Genomic DNA, 24,491 nt, shown 5'->3' with positions numbered 1-24,491 from the left:
CGCCGAGACGCTATAATGCCCCTCAAACCATTGTGTCACGGTTCTGGTTCCGAGACACGAACAGTTATTCTGCAGAAGGGTGGCGGCATCACCATCGTGGAAGAAGTCACGCATAAATAGATACAGTTGTACGCAGCTGTCAGCGTGTCTTCGATTAGTACCACGGATCCCATACAAGCGCAGGAGAATGTCTCCCATAGCTTAATACTGCTCCGATCAGCCTGAGTCCGTGACGCGCTGCACGTTTCGAGCCGCCGTTCACTTCGATGACGGCTTTTGTGGAAACGACCATCGGCCTAGTGTAACAAAAATGTGATTCATCCGAAGAGTTGACACGTTTCCATTGATCGACGGTCGAATCCCGACGGTCCCGTACCCACGGCAATCGTAATTGACGATGTCGTTGGGTCAACATGTGAATACGTAGGGGTGGTCTGCTGTGGAGCTCCATGTTCGACAATGTACGATGAACGGTATGCTCTGAAATACTTCTCTGTGCACTAGCATTGTGCTCTTTCGGCAGAGGTGCCATATATCACCATCTATCCTGCTTTACAGAGCAGGCAAGCCTCTGAACTCCACGTTCTGCGAAGAGTCGTGGACTTCGAACCATTTAGCGCCTAGTGGTAGTTTCACTGTCCTACCTCTTTCCGCAGATGCTCACGACAGTAGCAGGTGAATATTCGACCAGCTTCGCCGTTTCCGAGATTCTCGTTCACAGGCTCTACTTGATAATAATCTGGCCTTTGTCAAAGTCGCTTATCTCAATGCATTTCCCAATTTGCAGCCCATATCTTCGCTCGGGTGATCCCCCGTCCGTGTCTGCTCCGCTTAGGTACTTTTGTTACCGCGTCACGTTCTCTCACCGTCACCAGACGGCTTCCAACGTGGTGTTGGGCAGTGGTCGCAATGTTTTGGCTCGTCAGTGTATATTTCATGCCTGTTTTTTTTCGGAATATAGACTATAAGTTCATTGTATTGTCACAACTTAAGAAAAAGATGATGGACGAAGTAATTAGCTAGAATCAATTTTGTACCTTTTTTGGTACATCCATTTTTTATGTTGTGCTTGTTTATTGTAACTGCATAGCTTGTGCATAAACTCTACTAGATGTCCTTTCATTAGCTTCAAAGAGAGCGTCCGGCAGACTGGACTATGAGTGTTTGAAATGGATGATGACAAAATTCATAGTTGGTGTTAAATTCAAGCCGGCCGGTGGCCGAGCGGTTCTAAGCGCTACAGTCTGGAACCGCGCGACCGCTACGGTCGCAGGTTCGAATCCTGCCTCGGGCATGGATGTGTGTGATGTCCTTAGGTTAGTTAGGTTTAAGTAGTTCTAAGTTCTAGGGGCCTGATGACCTCAGCAGTTAAGTCCCATAGTGCTCAGAGCCATTTGAACCATTTGTTAAATTCACCAACACAGTAAATAATCTGTTATGAGTTCTCAGTCGTGTGTGGTTAAACGAGTAACATAGGCAACCCATCACAAGATAAATAGATTAGCCAAACTCTTTGTAATTGTCTTAGATCCACTATCACAGAAACTCGCTACGAAAAAAAAGGAAAAATACAGCGATCTTGGCACAGCACAGAATATATTATCAGTATAGAATAACTAGAATGTATCTGCTAGTGAAACCGTGAAAACTGTATTTAACATTAAGCTCGATTGGGATAACGGAAAACATACATGCCATAAGTAATTTAACAGGAATATAGAAGTCAAATTGACATATAAATGTTTGCTATCAAAAGCGTGGTGCGGGGCACAGTTTTTTATCGTCACGAAGGAGAAAGATGGAATGATTACACAACTGATGTGTTAGCTAGCGTGCCGACGAAATGTTACAGTTAATTTATGCTGCGTACACATTCAGTTCACAGGAATGAGAACTTGGGATAACTGATGTATTTTCAAAATGTGCAGCGCTATTCTTTCACTGAAAATTTTCCACAACAGGACATAATAAATTTTGTCCTAGCTATCAGTACTACAAAAGTACAGTCACAATCTGAAATCCCATCCATGATCTCTACCTGATCCAGTGATCAGTATGGTTCCTCACGCAGAGTTATGTTCCTAAAGAAAAAATCACTTACAAACCAGAACAGAGAAGAGATTATCTTATTAATGGAGACGACGTTCAGCAACAAACAGGTTCGAAGCGAAATACTCGTATTTTAAATGGAAAATCACCGCGAGATGTATTACATTGCATTTCCTCCCATCATCTGCCGGCAGTGATGGTTGAAGTGATCGCTATAGCAAGTAGAAGTCTACTAATACCAGTATTGCTGCCCCTGTTTTGATCAGAACCGAGGCCTGAAGATGGTGTAGAAAAATGCTGAAACTGGTAGCCAAATAAAATAAGTTTGGAAACTAGAAGACGGAAAGGTGTTTAATTTGAAATCCTGTATCGAACAGCTGAGTCTCGCAACCATCTCTAAAAAGATGGACATTCAGAGACGTATTTCTTTATTTCTGACCGAAAAACCAAACACCAATTTTCGTAGTTTTAACTTCCAAGTTGCTTTAGTTGTGACATTAAAATAAAATTTCATCCCCTATTCCACTCAGTTAAGGGTGAAATTTCGAAAAATCCCCTTTTAAACGAAACCTACAGTATAAGATCAACACCCTCTGCAAATTTCAGTTTTCTGTCCTAGCGGTGTGGGCTGGGCGATGATGTCAGTGAATGTGCCTGAATATTTTTCCTTTATATAATTGATTACTCGCAGGATACGAACTATTGACAAATTCAATGTTTTATATCTCTTACGTCACACTAGAGTGACACTGGAATACTGAATTAGGTGCCAAGGGTATGTAGCGGGGGCGGAGACTGCAAAATCAATGCTCAGTCTGATAAAAGAACTGTACAGAGCAGAATAGATAACAGCACAGTGATAGCACCGAAATTCCAACCACGTCCGTGCACCAAGCAAGAGAGCAGGAATGGTGTGGGTCGTGGCTCACATGGCTCATGCGCTTTTTGGTTTGTGATAGAAGAACAAACTTCAGTTCTTAATAAACAATATCAGAAAAATATACCATGTAGAAGATACAATTTTTGCGTCTAGCCACTGAGACAGCGTTTGCCACATTATTAACACGAATAACAGAACGACATACCAGGAACCTTCCATTTGACCACAAAAAGCATTGAGACTAATATTAAAGCAGTCAAATTTAACCTACAACCACGAGAAATCTAACGACCTGAATATTCTCATTTATACGCTGAAACAAGACGTTTATACAGGGTGGAGCAGAGGAAACGCATAGTTTTCACTATTGAATGACTGGGACACGGTTTGATAAAAACAGTAAAAACAACCATTAAGTGATAGATTTTTTAATGCAGTTTTGAAATAGACATACTTGAATTAGGTTCGAAAAATAATGTCTTGGAGATGACGTCCTGCCGGCCGCGGTGGTCGAGCGGTTCTAGGCGCTTCAGTCCGGAACCGCGCTACTGCTACGGTCGCAGGTTCGAATCCTGCCTCGGGCATGGATGTGTGTGATGGCCTTAGATTAGTTAGGTTTAAGTAGTTCTAAGTTCTAGGGGACTGATGACCTCAGAAGTTAAGTCCCATAGTGCTCAGAGACATTTGAACCATTTGATGACGTCCTTCTTGCTGGATACAAATTTGGATCCTCTCCCGAAAGTTATGCATGGCTCTCTCCAACATTTCATTCAGCATGGCTTCAATTTCCTGACGAATGGAATTCTTAAGGTCATCGATTGTGCGAGGTTTGTTCGTGTACACTTTTGATTTTAAATATCCCCACAAAAAGAAGTCGCATATCGACAAATCGGGTGAGCGAGGGGGCCAATAAACATTACCATATCTCGAAATAGCATGTCCTGGAAACATTTGTCGAACCACTTCCATGGATGCTCTCGTCGTGTGAGCTGTGGCACCGTCTTGCTGAAACCATATTTCTCTCATGTTCACTTGACGCGTTTCAAATTCTGGACGAAGAAAGTTGTTTAACATTTCAACATAGCTAAGTGATGTCACAGTAACTGCAGTTCCTTCCTCTTCAAAAAATAGGGTCCAACCATCCTCATCTTTGAAATTTATCACCACACTGTTACTTTTAAACTGTGGAGAGGTCTCCGGTGTAATTCATGTGGGTTCTCCGTCGCCCAGTACCGACAATTTTGAACATTGACGTAACCACCAACATGAAAATGTGCTTTATCACACATGAAGACTGTAGTATCTCACTCATGAAGACTGTAGAATCTGCATCTTCCGTAAAAATGTCGTTCATTACGCGACAAAACTCTCTGCGCTGCACAAAATCCCCTTCACTAAGCTGCTGGACGATCATTATTTTGTACGGGTGAAACTTACCCAGCGCTACGGCTTGTCGTCGAGCCGATCGTTTCGGTCTACCAAGTGCTGCCGTTCTCACTCGGTCTATATTTTCCTATTTTCCAGAGTACGAACTGAACGGGGAAGACCAGGTGGTTTCTTTTTAATCACAGATCCTGTACTTCTAAATGCTGCAACCCATCGGAGTACAGTATTTCGATCAGGCGCTGCACCTCGACGTCAAACTCTAAAATTTTGACGGAAAAGACGTTGCACTGTGACTACGGAATCATTGTTTCTAAAGTACGATGCTCTACGCTCCAACGCTCCATACCGACTGAAACTGCATTGTATGGGCAGTCTGCCAACATTCATTCAAGGTAAATACCCCCTCTCGTCGCCGCGTACTAGCGGTTCAAAAAACATGTTTCCTCTGCATTGCAAGCAGTTTATTGCGCATCAGACTATGCACGAAAGTTCATTTCCGTGAAGATTAACTGTTCCTTTGCATCTTTGTGCACTGTTTTCTTATCAAAGGCGAATGATGTATGTAGTCACATTCTAACGATGTGAAATTACAATTAAAATGCTGTGATGCAAAGAAATCAGCAATCTTGCTGTAAAAATAAACTTGGACCTAGAATTGCATGGTTAAACTGACTCTTTACTGGTGTCAATTGATTTCACCGAAGTGATAATGAAAATCTGCTTCCTAGGAAGAACATGAGAACAAGCACAACCACTGTGGGAGAAGTGGAACAATTGGTGCCTTGAAGGGAGATGCTTCTTTTGCGAAACTGCAGACAGTAATCTCTTTTTTACGGCATGAAGCGGCTGATACGGTAGCGTCACTCTCACGTCCCACAAAACCACAATACTGGCATAAATCAGATGTCGCTTTCGCACCTTTCCTGTGTTCACGAAGAATATATTATTTGCGCACCGTGAAGCAGGTGTAATACATAGTGCTGAACTGTATTCTCCAGTTACCGAAAAATTAGCATTCGTTACGTTCTTCCTTGTTTCTTTTTAGTAGACGACGAGCAGTTAAAACCGCTAATTTTTATATTGCTTTACGTGTTTATCTATATGGCAAGTAAGTTATAAATAAACTTACTTGCCATATTTAAAGTTTCATGAAAGATTTGTAAGTGTTTAACTGAAAGCAACCATTTTCCACCCAAAAACATTGACACTTGTTTTGCCTTTCCGTCTGATAGGAAACGTTGTCGCCGTACTCAATAGCTTAATTATCCGTAATATTTCTTTTTTACTTTTTTTTACGCGAAAGAAACGTAAAGCCCTTGTCATTGCCTTTAGATACTTTTTGTGCAAGATATGTCACCGTTTTGTAGCTGTGTTTCCTTCGAATTACTAACCATTATTGCGTTTTTCTCGCGGTTAATCTCACATTTGAGCAGCGCTGCTTTCCTCGGTTCTGTCGTTCAACCCGAGATGCTAGGTACCCCAACAAATCACAACATATTTTACACTCTTCCTCAGACATCGTTCCAGAAATCTCCGCGTGCTGTGTTATTCATTCCGATCCCCATTCTCTGCTGCACCTCTTCGAATGTTTACTCGGAGCTATCAGAATGGCGAAACTCCGTCGCGAGTTCCCTTGAAATCATAGATTCGTGGTGTTCGTTTTATCCGCATTGAAGCTTTCTAAATGGTAGGTTCTGGGTTACGCAACAGTATTCATCATTTAATGTCGCGTCCCGGCACAGCCTCACTATACCAGAATGAAGTAAGTGCGAACTGCGTAGTGCAATCGGGACGTTAACGACAATGGGTTAGTTATAAATTGCTGTCAACCTTTATATCGCAGATGAGAGGGAGAGAATCTCCTTGGTTTGAAGCAAATAAGTTTCTTGAAAATTGGTTACAGAATTGCAATAGGCAGAAAATACTGATTAGTTTCTATCAATTTTATTCTCACATATACTTATGTGAGCTGTTGGACCATAAACCCCTTAGTAAGATTCAGTTTATTTATTCGGACTTGCTACTTCAAAGCTAATTGCTGGTACATATAAGAAACAAGTACAAAGCAATCACTTGTTCTTGGTTAGCACTGAAATCTCTCTAAGTAATTGAGACAAAGACTGACAGCCTCTGTTCGACACTATTCCAATGAAACTCTAAAAGTCCTACTTGACCTGCAGTTCCTGAATGTCCACCAGAGTCTATCACCGTCTTCTCGTAGTTGAAGTCTTTATCAGCTGTGTCGGCTGCTACGGGCCTACTCGGCCCCGCTGGCGTCTCGCTGCGGAATCTCCAAACTGCCGGCACTGGCTCTGAATCTGCATCTGAATCTCTGCCTCTAGCTATTCCACTGCCTGGCCTTTTATTTCGTTTCTCATGTACTTGGGTGCAAGCGAGTTAATTTGTTTCACACGACCCTTGATTGCACAAGAATGCCTATGGTTCCACATGGCACTCTCGTTTCTAATTGGTCGGCTTGCGCAAGAATGCCTTCGGTTCCACACGACACTTTCGTTTCTAGCTGCACACAACTTAATTTGGTTCCACACGAGTCTTTTCCGCACGTGACTGACACTCTCTCTTGCTGTATTATCGCCCTGGTGTTTGCGTAAGTTTCATTCATGCTGCTTCCTCTGGCAGGGATTCAAACACTAAGTTATTTGATCAACAAGCCATACTTGGCTGCCTCCGCCGCTTATCTTGTCCCTACGTCCTGGTGGACTATTTCTTAATGTCGGCTGGCTGTTTACCTATGGAGCCTGGACTCTTTATTATGGTCACAAAAGCAAGAATAAAAATTAAAATTTTCTACAGTCACAACACTACGCACACCGTGGTTTATTAATTTACTATGTAAAGCTGAAATGCTGTATCTGTACAATGTGTGTGTGCCGTGTAGTAAAGTTTAAACTCATAGAGAAGAAGTACATATTTTCTTAAAAATATCCGCTTTCAGCTTACAGCAGATTATATCATGTAACTGGTTCCTTGCTCACAACTAGGAATATATACCCATTATTTTGTAGTACACTAAAATTATATACCCATTATTTTGTAGTACACTAAAATTATCTAACAGTATTTGGGAATTTTCGTAACAAATATGGTGTTCTACGTGTAGCAGAAACCATTCAAGTCTCGGCATGCCATAAAAATTGATTTTTCGTCTGCTTTTTGGTTGTCTTTCAGCTGATGTAATGCTGACGTTGCATTAAGGTTTCTCATAGTTAATTATTCATACAGAATGTTCCGTATCCTTTCTTGTGATGTATCTAATACTTCAGCCTTCAGCTGTTGTGAGAATTCTCAAATAGCAGTCGAATGAGGGTAATATACTGGTCGCGGACTTCTAGATATGTAAGGGTTATCACTTATTCCTGCGACTGATCGCCAGTCGTGTACTCAAATTACATAATATGTCATTCCGTTTATTGCGTTGCATTTGTCATGGTGAGGGCCAACGGCAAATCCTTGCATGAAATGTCGATCCTCTGCAACCTGACGAAGTAATGATTGCATGTGGAAGTTAAAGTTTTTACGCCGGTTACTCTCGAGTAGCGTGATATGATTAACGAGAATTTTCATACTCCTCCATTGGACAGGTTCTGTCGGCAGTGTATTAGATTTTAGAACTTTGCCGACTAAAATTGTTCATCAAATTCATAAACTGGCCAAACTGTTGAGCTTCAAGTGTCTCTCTTACCACAGATCCAGATGTTAAATTGTTGTTAATCGCTCGTAACCTCCAAGTTTGGCGTCCTAAACACAAGCCAATGAACCAACCGACCATCGATATTAGATTTCATAACTTTCTTAAAAGGGTCGTTTTCCATTTATATTTGCGCAGAACTATCATTAAGGTTAATATCGATTTTACTATTGGCTCTGAGCACTATGGGACTCAACTGCTGAGGTCATTAGTCCCCTAGAACTTAGAACAAGTTAAACCTAACTAACCTAAGGACATCACACACATCCATGCCCGAGGCAGGATTCGAACCTGCGACTGTAGCGGTCTCGCGGTTCCAGACTGCAGCGCCAGAACCGCGCGGCCACTTCGGCCGGCGATTTTACTATTGCTTCTCAATTCTTCTAAGATGCAGCTATTACCTGAGGTGCCTCATAAATTCTGTGGTGAAGTGCTTTACTTACAGTCTATTGTGTCTCTCCTAAGACTTGTCAGGCACATTTTATCTGGAGTTTCTGCAGCAATTTGCAATTTCGTTTTTGCAGTGTGTAACTAGAGTCGGTCCAAACAAATACTGCCCTTCAGGTCTTCTTGACAACTTACGAAACTATATTCTCCGTGCGTGTGGTTGGCTGGATTATCTGATCTTCGAAAATTGTAATGTAGGCTATTTCACAGCTTTTCAGGCTTACTTGATTACTAATTAGACGTCAAAGAACAACAGTTTTGAAGCATTCGTGTACGCTCATGGATAAGTAGAAAGACTGGTAATATTCGCGATAGACAATTTCAAGCTCTTGATAGCCCATGTTTCCCTTCGTATACACGGGCGGCCGAAAAATTTTTCGCCAAATGGGGAAAGATTCAAAACTTACCAGATTTTATATAACTGATTCGGTGACTATGGAAACGTGTAGGCCCCAAGAACTACATCTGATACGAATTACACCAAAACTTATTGTACCCCAAAAGACAGGTACTTACCTACTTAGTATTTTAAGGAAGATTACTCTGGCAGCCAAACGACAAGCCCTTTTCATTAGTACATGCAAAGTATATTTTTATGTTATCAACATGAACATGGGGGCCACATTTTTGACTGATTTATTCGCGCTTCCTAATGTTAAGTTGAAACTGAAAATTAAAAATCTGGAATAGGGAAAAAAAGTGGAATGACTGTAGAAAATGCTGCTGGATATCAACAAAAAATACCATATTAATACCCCTCGAAATTAAGAAACAGGGAATAATCATTTAAAAAGGCTTATCTACAACAAGTTGTATGTAAAACTTCACAACTGTTCACATTAATGGATTTATTGTATTACTTACATGATTTCTTTTTTTAGCGTCAACTGGCATAATTGAAGTGGAATGAAATGTGTTTCAAAGCTACATTTTTTTGGAGTTGGTTAGGTAAAGTGTAGCGCAGGGCCAGTATACGACTAGATGAATGTGGGAAATCTCCCGAAACAATCCTTAAATTGGCCAATAGAAACAACTTTTAGCAGCATCAGACTGCAACAAAATAATTCTTGTATCTCCAGATTGTCATATTATGAGTATGACGACTGGAATGCAGAATTCGTATCTCTGTGACTGCATTTGCTCCCATAGACATTAAGAAAGTACCATTTCTGGAGAGCACATCTTTTCATCCCCGAAATTTCACACCTTTTTCCGTTTAAATTCTTCATTTGTGTGGCCGTAGTGTCCGTAGTTGCATTATAATTCTTGAGGGTATTTTTGTTCTGTCGTTGCAACTACAAAAATTCGTGATTTTTTTTTCACCAGACGCGTTTCGCTTTATTGGGGCAAAGCATCATCAGTGGCCTGTAATTAAGTTATTTACCTTTTGATTTGCTTTTAGATCGAAAAACATTTCATTAAGAATAGGTTGATTTGTACTTATGGTGATTTTTCGTCTGATTTCTCACTTACATCGGGAAATGCCGTCTGCTAGCACATCGTTGTTTTTCTGTGTTAGACGCTGATAATTTCTGACTAATTTTTAGATGTTCCGCAGCACTATGCATTTCTTTTCCCTTTCTACCGATTTGAGATTAAGCATAGAGATACACATCTATAACAGCACGGCAGTGTTCTTCCGAGTGTAAAACTGAATGCAGCATCAGTAAGACATCACAGGTTTTCTTTTTCGCGGAAAAATGACAAACTGTTGTGATTACGTTGTGTGCCGATTGGAGGAGGTGCCCTGGTGGTAACAGGAGGGGCTAGCATTCATAGGTGAGGAGAACCCTACGTCATAATGATGTAACGCTACGTCATCGTGACGTAAATAACCTAAATCGGCTAAATGAGTACGTGTATCGATCTTTGCAGTTGTACCGATAACGTCAAAGCTAAATGTAAATACATGTGTACAAACGAAGTGGCAGGAGTTGTGTGATATGCTCATCCCAGCTGAATGAATTGTTAAATGTAATCCCAACAATTTGCGATGTTATTGTGTATTTCATGAACATAATTAATGTCTGAGCGAAGGAGCCATAACGAAATAAAAAAAAGCTTGTCATTCTTTTTAAATCCGATGAATCGTGCATAAATCGTGTAGACAGAAAAGTGAAGTAATTAATTATTAAGCTGCAATCCAAAGAATGTGGGATGTTATTGTGTGTTTCGTGAACGTAACGAATATCTGAATGAAGGAATCATAACCATAACGAAAGTTTAGAAAGTGTCTAGTCACGTTTTCAGTCCGATTAATATTGAATAAATCATGTGGATAGAAACGTGAAATAGGAAGAAATTAAAGTGTTTCGTATTTTTATAAAATCCAATGAATTGTACATAATTCATGTGGGCAGAAACGTTAAACTGAGAAATTGAAGTGGTTCTGAAGATAATTCCGAATGTTGCTAGAAACATTAAACCATCTAGTTCCATTTAATTTTGCCTTAGTGTTGTAAATCAGCTAAGAAAGATAGTGAAATTTTTCAGACTATCTTCATGGATCTGCTCGAAAGTTCTCTCATCTCCGTTAGGGCCCATGTTCAGAACGACGTACATGCTAGCAACACCGGGCATAGGACAATGAAAGCACATAAACAAATAACAATGTAGATTCAAGACACACACAACAGTCGATATTCACAGAATGCACACAACAGTCGATAGGACAACTCGTGAAACTCATGATGACGCGTGCCTACGTCACTATGACGTAGGGCTCTCCTCACCTAGCGTGAGATGAATGCTACCCAACCCCAGGCGGAAGACTGGCCCATATAGGCCTGCTGCAGCCATGTTGATGCGCTGGGAAACGACAGTTGAATCGGTGCATAAGGTTTCTATAGACTGTGTGCCTTGGTTTGCGATTGTCCCAGTTTCGTCAAAGACTTGGGGCAAACAAATTGTTGTATACGATTGAGACTCTACTGTTCTTCGGTCCTATAAAACAGTGATTGCAATGCATCAAATGTAACCAAGCTCTCTTATATTGGTTTCAGTTCGTCTTGGAACACCTGCATAATTTCGGATTTTGCATTTCCTCCGTCCCGTTTTTGGAGCATTACCTTACGCCAATTGATAAGAGCTTGCTAATGAGCTTTGGTCAAATTGTGCAGAGTCAGAAGGGAACATAACTTCTTCATAGCTAACAAAGTGTTCATGCAAAATCGAACGTACCGCGTAACACTCCTTCCTTAAATGCTTACTGTAAACAAACTACACGACTTGTTTCTGAACTGCCATTGTTTTAACATTAATATAAGACAAATTTTAAAACAGTACTAAATAAATCACATCTGAATAGCATGGTCGTTTGTTAAAGCTTAAAAGGTGACCCTCGTAATGATTGTAAAGCGTATCGAATAGACTTTGTTTCCTACCGTATTGTTAGATTTCTGTCTTTCGTTGTGTAGTCACAGGCTTCAGGTTTCCTTAAAACTGCAACTTTCCGTTTTTGTACTTTCCGAACTAGTTGCCAGTCTTTCCGTCCGCCTGATTTTTGTGGGAGAAGTACTGGACTAGGTATGACGCAAGTTTACATCGGGGGCAACGTGAGCTCTAAGTCTCATATGATTTTATTTTACGGTTAGGGCTCTACACGACTCTAGCACCGCAAAGGCCCACTGAATCGAATGTCTTCAACAGTTAACTCTCAATATCGCACAGTCTCAGGTGCAGCGAAATATTCTGTTTTCAATGTATTTTTATTTTATATTAGTTTTTGTCCGTAACACTTGTAGTCTTCCCTTTTTGATCAATTACAGCTTATCTCCGTCTGCTGCAGAGATGCAATGTAGTGGCTTCAAATGGCTCTGAGCACTATGGGACTTAGAACTAAGGTCATTAGTCCCCTAGAACTTAGAACTACTTAAACCTAACTAAACCAAGGACATCACACACATCCATGCCCGAGGCAGGATTCGAACCTGCGACCGTAGCGGTCGCGCGGCTCCAGACTGTAGCGCCTAGAACCGCTCACCGGTTCCAGACTGTAGCGCCTAGAACCGGCCGGATGCAATGTAGTAGTCAAGCAATAACTTCTATTTTTTCTCAAGCTCGAACATCAATCAACCCAAAACACAAGTCAATATGAAGAATACTAATAAAAATCAAAGAGTAAAGCAGATCGTCCGTACGCTCGTCGCCGCAGGATAATGCTGCGTTTCTTGTGCATTCAGAGGTGTTCTTCCGGCGACTCCCACACCTTCAATTGTCGTACCTTTTCAGCTCACGCACGAGTGCCAGTATTCGAAGAACCCACCATTGGGTAATACAAAGCCGAACTGTAGCATTTGTAAGTTATTTTTTGCTCCTGTTTGCAATTTTCGTGTACTGCCATCAGGAGGCCAAAAATAGCTGTAGCGCGTTTCAGCCTCGCACCGGCGATGTTTGCGATCGCCGCTCCCTTCCTCGCTGCCACAACGTGAGCGAACCCGTGAGCGCGAGCGAGAGGCGTAACCTGCAACGTGACGTTGCCTGCCCCCACCACCGCCACATAAAACATGACTACCAGGGGGCCAGTGCTACAGTTGCAACCGGACTCTGATGAGAACTTGTGGTGTCAGTCGCGGAAATCTTGGATAATGGTTACGCACAATGCCACGATGCTGGAGCAGCATTTACTTGTAGCTGGAGAATCTCCTCTGAATGCGATTCAGCGAAATAGACGGCGTTTTCTCAATAAAGAGGTAAAAGCTCAAGTGGAGTGCACCTAAGGTGTTGTTTCGATTTGCACTGTACTGCGTTCTGCTCACGTGCACGTGCACGTGACGGAAGCCTTCGGCGGAATGCCTGGTGATGAGTGCGTGTTCCCATTACTTCGTAGCAACAGCGCAAGAGTTTCGCTCTATCGTCGTCGAATATGGTGATTTACCTGTCTGAATTTTCGTAAAAACTTGTAACGGAAGCGAAAGAATAGAGTAAAGCGAAACATTACACCGTCACAGAACAAAAATATTCAGAGCATGTGCGAGTAAGATAGTTATCAGGGTGGCAGTGTGATGAAATGTTAATATGAGTGACGATATTATTGTACGGGGAAAGGTCTGAGGACCAAAAAGTGCCGGTTTTACAACAGTGTCATGTGTATACGGAATATTTATGTTTTGATAAGCCGTGTTCATTATTTGTATTATTGGACAGTAGTGATCATTAGAGCGCACATGAGATGAAGGAGATGGGTGCAACACGTTGTGAGGAATTGTATTGTATTGTATTTTTATTGATCCAGGCAATCATAGTATTGTACAGCTGTACATATGATATTGGATAGGTCAAGGGAGCTATTTACAAGTTATTTTTACAAATTGATTTTTACATTATTTTGTAGCAAGGAAATTATCTATCTTAAACAAAACCGTTAATACAAATCATAGAAATGTAAGGTTGTTCATACGATATTGGATAGGTCAAGGGAACATATTTGCAGGTAAAATTTAATAAATTGATTTTACATTGTTTTGCAATGAGGAAGTTAGCTATCTTTAACAAAACAGTAAATACAAATGTTGTATGGTAAAATACAAACAGCCAATACAAATGTAATAGTAAAGTAGTCCAGTGTATTTCATAGACATGCACAGTATATAATTTTCAGACCTAATTGAACATTTATCATATTTTTTACATTTTTAACCCCTTTCAAAAAAATGATCAACTGCATAAAAGCAATGGTCCAAGAGATATTTTTTTAACTTATGTGTGAAGGCTCTTGGGTTCTTTGTTGTTTTGATTTCATTGGGTAAATTATTATACATTTGTATCCCAACATTTAAAACACTTTTGGATTTGAGCTACGAAAGACTTTTCATTGTAATATAATAATATTGCAGAAGTATAGCTTATTATTCTACGGTTGTAAGGATCCAGTGAAATACTGTACAGTACTTCAGGAACGCATGGGAACAATTCCCTTACTGAAGCAAGAAGTCTAGTTTGTGTATGGGTGGTGGTACTATATTATGTACCAATTTCGTCACAGTTTTTCGCGGCATTTTTACTGTGACAGCAATAAATTCTATATTAATTTTCAGTTGTGTTTCCTTACATTCACTTGCATAGTCTTTGGCACATAAAATTTTAATTAAATATATAAATACAAAAAAGGCGTAATTTACACAACCCATACCCAGCAAAAAAAAAAAAAAAAAAAAAAAAATTGTGTTATGTTCTGTTGCAGGATCCAATGTCACATCGCATAATAGAGAAGCGGCGGCGGGATCGTATGAACAATTGCCTGGCTGACTTATCACGATTAATACCAGCGGATTACCTGAAGAAGGGCCGTGGTCGCATTGAAAAGACAGAGATAATTGAGATGGCTATCAAACATATGAAGCATCTTCAGTCTCTGGCGTGTCCTCAGCTAGGTAAGAAAAAATCTCGTTACCACGGTACTTGAGCATTCAAGAGTGATGTGGCTGGCCAATGACATAATTCTCCCTAATAAACCTCTGGAGTGATTGGGAACACTGAAGAAATAATTATTTTGCCTAAGCCATCACCCCTGCCCCTCTCCCCATACTTCTTATGGAGAATTAACATGATTGCTGTTACTTTTTAGTTGTTATCGTTTAGAACTTTTGTGAGACAATGGCAGATTAAGATTCATTAACCCATGAGGAGCATTCAGAGAGCTCACTTGCCATAGAAAGCCTTGAAGTTGGAACTTAAGTCCTTATTTGGTACACAGTTTTAAATATGTAACAATCTGCTGTTCATTGGGAGTCTATTTATTTTATAAATTTACAAAATTATTTTGTTATCTACAAATAACTGGCTTCATTTATGGACTGGAGGAATGTTTCCGAATGGCTTATTGTGATTATTTGCTGCTTACGTTGAAATTTTCTTTCCTCTATCTTGTGATTCATGTGCTTAATAAAACAATCCTCTGTGTTACTTATCATTGTAGCTTCTAATATCATGCTTTAGTGGTGGTGGTGGTGGTGGTTGTGTTGATGATGATACAGGTTTCAGGCCCCTCGAAGACATGATTGTCTTCTTCTAGAATATGTATCAAGTGTAACATATGTAATAAAATAATAGTAATTTTCCATTTCATTTATGGTAAGAAATTTGTTGTTAATTAGTTAAATAGTCACCCTATTCCAGAAATTCTTTTGGTTCATAATACACATTTTTCTCCTATACCACAAATTTCAGTAAATTAACAGTAGACAGCAGTAGGGAGATATGAATATAAATATAAGTATCAATGAAGAAATTAGGAATGTCAGTTTCTTGTTTTATGTTTAACGAGAGTTTGTTGAATGCCTTTGTACAGGAGCACATAACACTACTCTGAATTCTAGACAAAGATACAAAGACTTCATGAAAATTATACCATTTATTGTTTTATGATAATGGAAATCATAGTTTAGCTGGAATTGATAATAATTTTCAGCAACAAAAACAAGAAGTTAATAGACTGGGGAATCAGTGTAAGATTCTAAGACCCTTACAATTATATAAGCTCTATACATTGCACTTACTTCCTGCATATTAAGACAGAGGTTTAATTTTCTCATACAAGCCATACTAATCAATGGACTGAACTAGAAACAACAGCAGCAGTATGGATTATAAATAGAAAATCAATCCTTTGTCTTATAACACTTAAAGGAGGGCTTTTCAGGAAGTAAGTGCAATGTGTATAGCCTAAATAAGTGTAAAACTGTGTAATCACAATTTTTTTTATATTTTAGGACACAAATGTAAAACTTGCAAAGAAGTCAATGCTATCATCTAACGATGGGTAATGCCCAAAACTTGTAATAGTACAATAAAATCATTTCAAAGAAACTTGTGACTAGTTGTAGTATTTCCTAGCGCATAATAATCTGCAGTTTCTACTTTTTAGTGACACGATGTATTTAGTAATCTCTTTAGGGATTGTATTTTTGAAACTGTCTGCTGAAGCAAATATAATGTATCTGTAATTCATTATTTATTTGGTGCCACTATTAGCATATAATCACCAAATCTGGAAGCTAATGATTTCAGTGTGTCATCATTTTTGCCATTTATTTTTTGTGAGCACAATTTCTCTCTTGATGAATGGCATTTTATGCATACGCATATTATGGAGATTGCTTAAGGGGAGTCCTGTGAAACCAGCACAAGAATTTAATACTCTTCTAGAAGCACCATACTCTAAAGCATGCTGCCCAATCTATTGCACGATGAAAATGTCCTAAAAATCAATTAAAAGTTAAACTAAAATTTCTGAGGAAAAAAATCCCAGAAACTATGAGGCCATGATAGTATATTAAACAACCATTGAAAATGAGCATACAGCCCAATACTAGTCTGGCCAAAATAAAAAGAATCCACAAACAAGCAGCGTTGTCTAAGCATATACGTAAAATGTCTTTCTTTAATTTCATACAAGGTGCGAGACACAATGAATCTCAAAATTTTAGCCTTGTTTGTGTTAAGAGAAAAAAAGCTTTTAAGTGCTGTATGAATAAGGTTAAGAAAGAGTTAAGTTTTCCATCTACACTCTCTGCTTCACAAATATTTTCTCATAATTCTTCACATAATTTTTCTCTATATTCTACGATAAAGTCACTGTTCATGATTCTGAGCATATGATTAACTTCTCATGGTCAGGGTTCATAGTCATGTAGAATTTTTTAAAAGACAAATATGATGTTCTTTAAAAAGTAAGCAGCATAATATTTTACCATCATGGTTAGATATGACTGATTATTGCTTTTGCATCTAAATCGGTAAAGACAATTGGATCTAAACACAAACTGTCAGTGACTGTTGCACTATGTCCTATTCTCAGAGGAATCTTCACTGTGGATAGTAATCTAGATGTGTAAATCAGCATTTCTATCTCATTGATCAGTGTTACCTTATGTACAGTATTTAACATAAATTTCACATAGATATTTTACCCTCAATGGCAGTCTACAACAGTAAAGTACAGAATTATTAACAGTAGTATGTATGAAAGGTATTCTCAAAACACTTGGAAAATGCAGTCATGTCAATAGTCTTGTGATCAAACATGTACATATGCATTAAGTTACAATTGCCAAGCTATTTAAAAATTATTATCATTACAGACCTTTCATAACACCGTGAATAATGCCTAGTTGCATATAAAGTTGTCTGCAATATATTAATTAAAATAAAATAAAGTGCAGGAATACCTGAAGAAAGTTGCAAATCAAGTGATCAGACTTGCAGTATTTATTTTTGGCTGTGGTAGTGCCATGGCAACAGGTGAAATAACAATGGTCCAAGAGACACTGCTGTGTTTCAGTGATGATTTATAGTCTGAATGTGACCACTGAGGCACCAAGTCCTACAATAAGGACTATAACAAACACAATGTTAACAAGAGTGTAACTGTTACAATCACAATAAATCTCTTGTCATTTCTTATTAACTTTGCTTGCATTGCAAGATGCTCACTTTGGATTGTCTTGTAGGAAAATAAATGGAAAGGGAAATGTCATAAAAGTAAAAAGTTTAGTTTTTCTGATTCTGTTGTCTTATATCAGATTTACCATTGCAGAGAACTGTGACCTAGTGCCGGAACATACTCAGCCAGGTCCAATTGTACTGGAACATTATCGGCTTGGCTATCAGGAATGTCTGTCTGAAACTATGCATTTCATGGTTGAAGTAGAAGGATACTTTGCTGGGGATCCTTTGTGTGTCCAACTTATTAACCACTTACAGAAGCACTGTGACAAAATACTCAAAGGTAAGGCCAACTCAGTCCTTTTAATATTATAAGCCCACTAGTTACATTGTTAGTAACTACAAACCATGTACTGAATCATTTTGAAGCAACATATCAAAAACTCGTTTGAAACGTTTCATTGTATATACTGAGCTGCCATTGACAATGTGTACAATTTAGTATTCAATTGACCAGATCACCTATTTACTTTTATTTTCCACGCTCTCCAGGTGACAGGATCAACTTCCCACGAACAAATGTGGCAGAGACAACAAGCACTTCTTCTGGCAGTTCTGGTGGTTACGGGCACCATTCGCGACCCATCGGTGCAAGTTCCGGCCTCGGATCGAGCTCTTCACCAGGTTCAGGATCTGGTTGCAGCTCTGATTCAGGCAACAAGGATACTCCATCAGAAATGCTTACACAGAGGCAGACAGTTGCTCCAGTTCCCGGGATCACTGTGGAAGACAGAGAAGCAGTCCGATGCAGTCAGTTACGGGACATGCTGCAGCAACATCCATCTGCCACTGTCTCCTCTTCAGCAAGTATGTCATCAGTTGATCAGAGTTCAGCTCCCCCACTTTATAAGTTCAAGAACAATATCAAGCAACGCTTCACAGCAGAACACGATGCTTCATCAGTGATACCTCTGTCAGAAGTGTGTAATGGCAGCAGTGCCAAGAGAGCACGGTACATGTCAGAGATGAGTGAAGAAACAGGTGGAAGTGCAAGTAACATCCTAGGACTGCCTATTTTGACAGTAGATGCGAAACGTCGTGATAGTGAAACGTGTTCAGTTCCGTCTTCTCCTCCGTCACCGAAATACAACCCTCCGATGTCTCCAGTGACAGACTTGGCATCTCGTGTTACACCTCCTTCGCCACCTCAGCCTTCACAACCTCGGCACAAGTCTCACATTCCACACAGTCGGGGAATTCCTATATTTGCTCTACATTCGAAAGGTTCTTTCTATATACCTCTGACTTTGGAAGCAGAGGTTTTGGCACCATATTTAGCTGCAATAGGTGTTGACACTGATATGGAGAACAGTCATGACATACCTTTGAAGTCTGTTGTGCTTCATCCTGTAACTATATCAGTCAATTTCCAGCAGGCACAGAACAATATAAAAATGTATCACATGAACTCTTGTTCCTCTTCCATACCTTGGAAGATTGATTCTAACGGATTTTCCAGTACTGTGTCCAAGTGGCCTGTTTGTGTTCAAGACAGAGGTTAGACTATTGAAAACGGTGCAGTGAAAAGTTTCAGAATGGATGCTCTCATAATTTATTAAGCCAGAACAATGTGGCGACTGAATTCTGTGTTGTGTGTGAAATGTTTTTTACAATATTTGTCAGAGCATGTTGGTATATGCCTCACTGCAGTTGGAGGGACTAATTTGGTAGGAAATATAAAGTATAAACTTGTATTAATTCTTACGGTCTCAAGCACCTCAAGATTTCTACAGACTGATATTTCTAGTTGAACTAAAGTGAGTATACCAGTGATATGCCTTAATACAAAGTATTTCTGTGTACTTTATGAAATGAATTTGCACTATGTGTCAGGTATTAGTAAGGAGTGAGTAATAGAATAAAATTTTCGTGTACTGATGAATGGTTTGGAGTTGTCACATGACAAGTTTTTGTCAGGATCCAGTCACTACCTGATTTACATGAAGGTTGAAGTCGATAATTCAATTAACTCTCCACACAGTAATTTAAATGGTAAATGGTTTGTTTCACACCTACAAATGTTTTTTTTACAAAGGAAGTTGTTATGTTACATCAGGCAAACTGTTGCAGTGTAATATTTATACTATTCAGTTTGCACATTTTACAGTTTTTTAGATAAAATCTTTCATTTATTAGTGGTAGAAACTTTACATAAACTATTTTCAATTCTGCAAGAAGGTAACTCTTTCTTCTGTTTGACATAGAATGTAGCTGACACAGTGACAGTTTGAAAGCTCCACAATATAAGTTTATGTTTAACTATATTTGACCAGATTAGTGCCTGCTGCTTCACTCTTGTAAACTATATTGACTGCATAGATTTTTTTATAATATGTATAACCAAATTTTTATGTTGATACACATGTTGTTCATGTGTATATGTGTACACTATACAAGAGTAAGTGACCCATTAATGGCTGCCAGTATTTGGATAATTAACATATTCCAGTGGGTTCAATTCAGTTTCATAGAACAAGTTTAAAAAAAGGAAGAGACAAATTGGATGAGTGGTTCTATGGTCTTCAGCCGGTACTGAAATCTCTCATCTCAAACGGATAATCCAGTACAAGGAATCCCAGTTAAATGTGGTATCTATTTTATCATCAGTAAAGATTAGTTTGTATAGTAATTACGATGAAAGTAATTTTTTAGACATATACTTACTCCACTGAAAAATGTCCATTTCGTTTTCTATGCAATTCTGATAAAGCCGATTTGTTTGGTGGGTGCTAAATAGCTTTATTTTATTTAGTTCACAAATTGCAACACCTTCTAAATTTTTCACGCTAATTAAGGCTATAGAAACATGGTCTTTACCAAATGTATTTATGATGAAAAAGAGATTCTGGTACCTGCAGTCCAAGGTCTTTAGAATCTCACATAACTATTGCTGGCAGTCTCATGTTTGTGGAATCACATTCTTTTTGGGTTTAGCTCAGAAAAAAGTGGTAGTTGTAGAAAATGAAAGGCATTTCCATGAAAATTTGGTATGAACAAATTGCTATTCTATGTGTATTGGTACCTGAATTCATACTTGGGACAATAAATCATAGTTTTGCGTGCTTTGGATTGGTCCACACCATTGCAAAATGTTTACTGGTCATTAGTTGTGGGAGATTTACCTCACTGCTCTTGTGTGCCCAGCATCTGTTCATTTCTGCCTAGCTGGGAAGTAGGAAACCTGAAGTATGTGACAGAGCTTGATGTCTTGGTTGTTTTCTCTCAGTATTTCAAAAATTATGCTAAATAACAATAAATGTGAAGCAGCAATAGCTTTGGTTTTGTGAGCAGATTTGAAACTAACACAATAAATTAAGAGAGGAAATTCAGCCTCCATATTGCAATTTAAACTGTTTATTGTGTTGATGTGAAAAGAAATTTTATATAATATTGTTACTGATATTTAGAATTATTAAATAACATAGTCAGTGACCGACATTCCTTTCACAACGTGGATTGTATGTCAGCAGTGTATATGTTTTACATAGGGTGAGACTGATGTAACTTCTTGTGGGTAATCTTCAGACTTTTATAACAATTTGTGACAGCCTTCCATAACACTTTATGATTTTGTCCATCTTCTGATTTCTTCTCATGTAGCTTACTGAAAAAAATTAACATTGCACCTAATGACAGATTACTGACATACAACATCTTACAAATATGTTAATGGAATTTATATATTGGCAGCTAACAGTGTCAGTCAGTTCAATTTCTGATAATTTCTCAACAGAATTAGCACTTTATTTAACTTCTTTCTGAATATATAATGTTCATAAATAGCATATCCAGACATTCGAAGGTAACATGCATTACTCAGGGCTAACCAGACTTTCAAACAGTGTCCATTAAATTTCTGTCAACATACATTACTGTACAAAATTATAACAACATTGCACACTGCAAGGTCTGATGTGTGTTATTTATTATGCCTGCATGACTTTTTTTAAAAAAATTGTGGTGTGGACATGATACACACTGCTGTGTAATGGTAAATATAAAACTGATCATTTGAGGCTGTGATGAAATAGTGACTGTGTAACTAATTGAGATGTGATTGAATGGAAAAGAAAAATATTTTTTGTTGAAAAGACTAAAGATTCTATTGTTACTATATTTTTTAAGTTACAAAATGAATTTATTTACAATATGTTGAAAGTGACTGAGGATTGTAAGTAAAAGGATTTATATGTAAGTTTTATATGTAAATAAAAGAATGTTAACTATCTGGAGTTATTTCTTTGACAAATTGTGTATTTCATTTATAGTTTTTAATAAGGAGACATATGCTGTATATATGTAAATATAAACTTCATTTAGTTTATCATCTTGTTACAAACAGATCCATTAAAATTCACGTTTAATATTCCACCACAAAAACAGCTAGTGCTGGAAGAATACTGTGTAGGTAGTTGCGCGTAATTACAACAGGATCGCTTCTATATCCATAGGTACACTAACTGAAGCAAATATTAAATCAACATTTTTTGTAATTCCAACATTGTGTTGGTATGAAGATCAGCAACTCAGTGTGCTTGTAATTTATTAATTGAAGTTTGCATCAGGATTGCATATCATACTGTTATAAGTGACTAGTTCCAAACATTTTTGTTCATTGTCAAACTATTACTTGCATTTGTGAAGTTTGACTATACGTAATAGATTTGTGTTTACATCAGATCAACATAACAAATGTTATTTGAATGTTTTATAATTCTCTTTGTACAATCAAAACTTGATATACATCTTCAGCTGTTTGTACATTAAAATTTGACAGGCTCCTTCAGTTTATTGTGTGTTCATGTGATGTCTCTCTCTCTGGAGAGAGAGTACATAAACACACAAACAGCTGGAGGCACATGTCAAATTTTAATGTACAAACAATTAAAGATGCCTATCAAATTTGCATTTTACCAAGGCAATGAGTATATGGTCAAATAACATTTGTTTTATTCACATGGTGTAGAAACAAATCTGTTATGTACAGTCAAATATTGCAAATGCATGGTTTGAGAATGAGTGAAAATGTTGGAAACTAGTAACTAATAAAAATGTTACATGCAGCTCTGGCAGAAACCTTATTTAATTTATTACAAGTCAACATTTTCTGACGTGAGAACCCACCCCACGTCTGTTGATTTTCCCACATTTCACATAGGGACTGAAGAAAATAACACCTACTGAGAAATTTTATTTAAATTTCAGTATGGATTATCTCCCTTATTTTTGAAGGGACAGACAGATATTTTTAATCCGTAATGTAAGTGTAACATTTTATAAAACAGCAAATGGAATAGTCACTTCTTATTTATTAGTGTAGCAAAAAAGTAAAATATCAGGCTTTACTGGTGAATCTGTTGCATATAGGACTTTCACATCTGCTAAAGGAAAGCAATATTTCAAAAATTGATTACTACTAAGTAGCAACTGCTGGTGACCACACCAGGTTAAGAGTCTCCGTTCAGGGATTGAAATTTGAACTACTAAATGTGCACAAGAATACTAATCCTGCAGCTGTGCATTGCTGCAGCCAGATGTCCAGCAAAAATTAGACACTTGGTAGGTTTTTGGGCCCTTTGTTATGCTGCAATGGGGCTTCTGTTGGAAATTTTGATGTTGCTCAGTGTGACCTTTTAGGTCAAAGGGTGGATTTCCAAGATGTGGAATCTTGAGTCCCTGTTGATGAGGTTGTCTGACAGGGCAGTATGTATCATGTCTGTTACACTGAAGTCCCAGGAGGAGGAAACAGAGAAAATAATTTTTGTCATCTTGTAAATCATTTGATGTTCTGCACTTTGACAATGTTTGGCTATGTATGTTGTTTACATCCATCGCATTGGTCTTGTTTGTGTGACACATGTAGCTAATGTATCCTAGTCCATATTGACACAGAATAATTTCCTAGCTAAGACTGTCTTTTTACCAGAGCTAGGGGATTCTTCAATTTAGCAGTTAGATGACAGATATTCCTGATGTGTCTGTTAAGTATTTTTCTTATTCATGAAGGACTATTGCCAAAAATGATGTTACGGTAGATTATTTCATTTCTTGGAGATATTTCCTGTCTGCATTCACTGTGGTCAGAGTGCGCAATGAATTGTTTCTCTGACAAGCCATATTGGAAAACTGCCGCTAGGTGTAAGAGCTAGAACATTCTGCGAAACAACATATTCTTGTTCTTTAACAGTCCATAACTGGGATCCATTGAACAGGCATGTAAAAGCCGTAAATTCAAATAAATACCTAGGTATTACAATTACGAACAACTTAAATTGGAAGGAACTTATAGAAAATGTTGTGGGGGAGGCTAACCAAAGACTGCGTTTTATTGGCAGGACACTTAGAAAATGTAACAGATTACTAAGGAGACTGCCTACAATACACTTGTCCATCCTCTTTTAGAATACTGCTGCACAGTGTGGGATCCTTACCAGATAGGACTGATGGAGTGTATCGAAAAAGTTCAAAGAAAGGCAGCATGTTTTGTATTACCGCGACATACGGGAGAGAGTGTCACAGAAATGATACAGGATTTGGGCTGGAAATCATTAAAAGAAAGGCGTTTTTCATTGCGAC

General features: G+C 38.5%; 1 protein-coding gene across 5 annotated transcripts in view; it reads left to right on the top strand.

The window, feature by feature from the left end:
- LOC126477645 (transcription factor cwo) overlaps nt 1-22,141 on the top strand; it is a 176,622-nt gene extending 154,481 nt beyond the window's left edge. For 3 of the 5 annotated variants that reach the window (XM_050103635.1, XM_050103634.1, XM_050103638.1), the window contains 3 exons: nt 14,653-14,842; nt 18,007-18,198; nt 18,408-22,141. In XM_050103635.1, the coding sequence (XP_049959592.1) occupies nt 14,653-14,842; nt 18,007-18,198; nt 18,408-19,417 (1,392 nt within the window). In that variant the 3' untranslated portion in view covers nt 19,418-22,141. Of the gene's footprint in view, nt 1-13,022; nt 13,163-13,317; nt 13,339-14,652; nt 14,843-18,006; nt 18,199-18,407 lie in introns of those variants that run through there. The other 2 variants (XM_050103636.1, XM_050103637.1) reach the window with 2 other exon arrangements.
- Nucleotides 22,142-24,491: the final 2,350 nt, after the last annotated feature.

This window comes from Schistocerca serialis, chromosome 1 (genome assembly GCF_023864345.2).
Source record: "Schistocerca serialis cubense isolate TAMUIC-IGC-003099 chromosome 1, iqSchSeri2.2, whole genome shotgun sequence".
Lineage (NCBI taxonomy): Eukaryota > Metazoa > Arthropoda > Insecta > Orthoptera > Acrididae > Schistocerca > Schistocerca serialis.
This window is presented reverse-complemented; position numbering and strand designations above follow the sequence as displayed.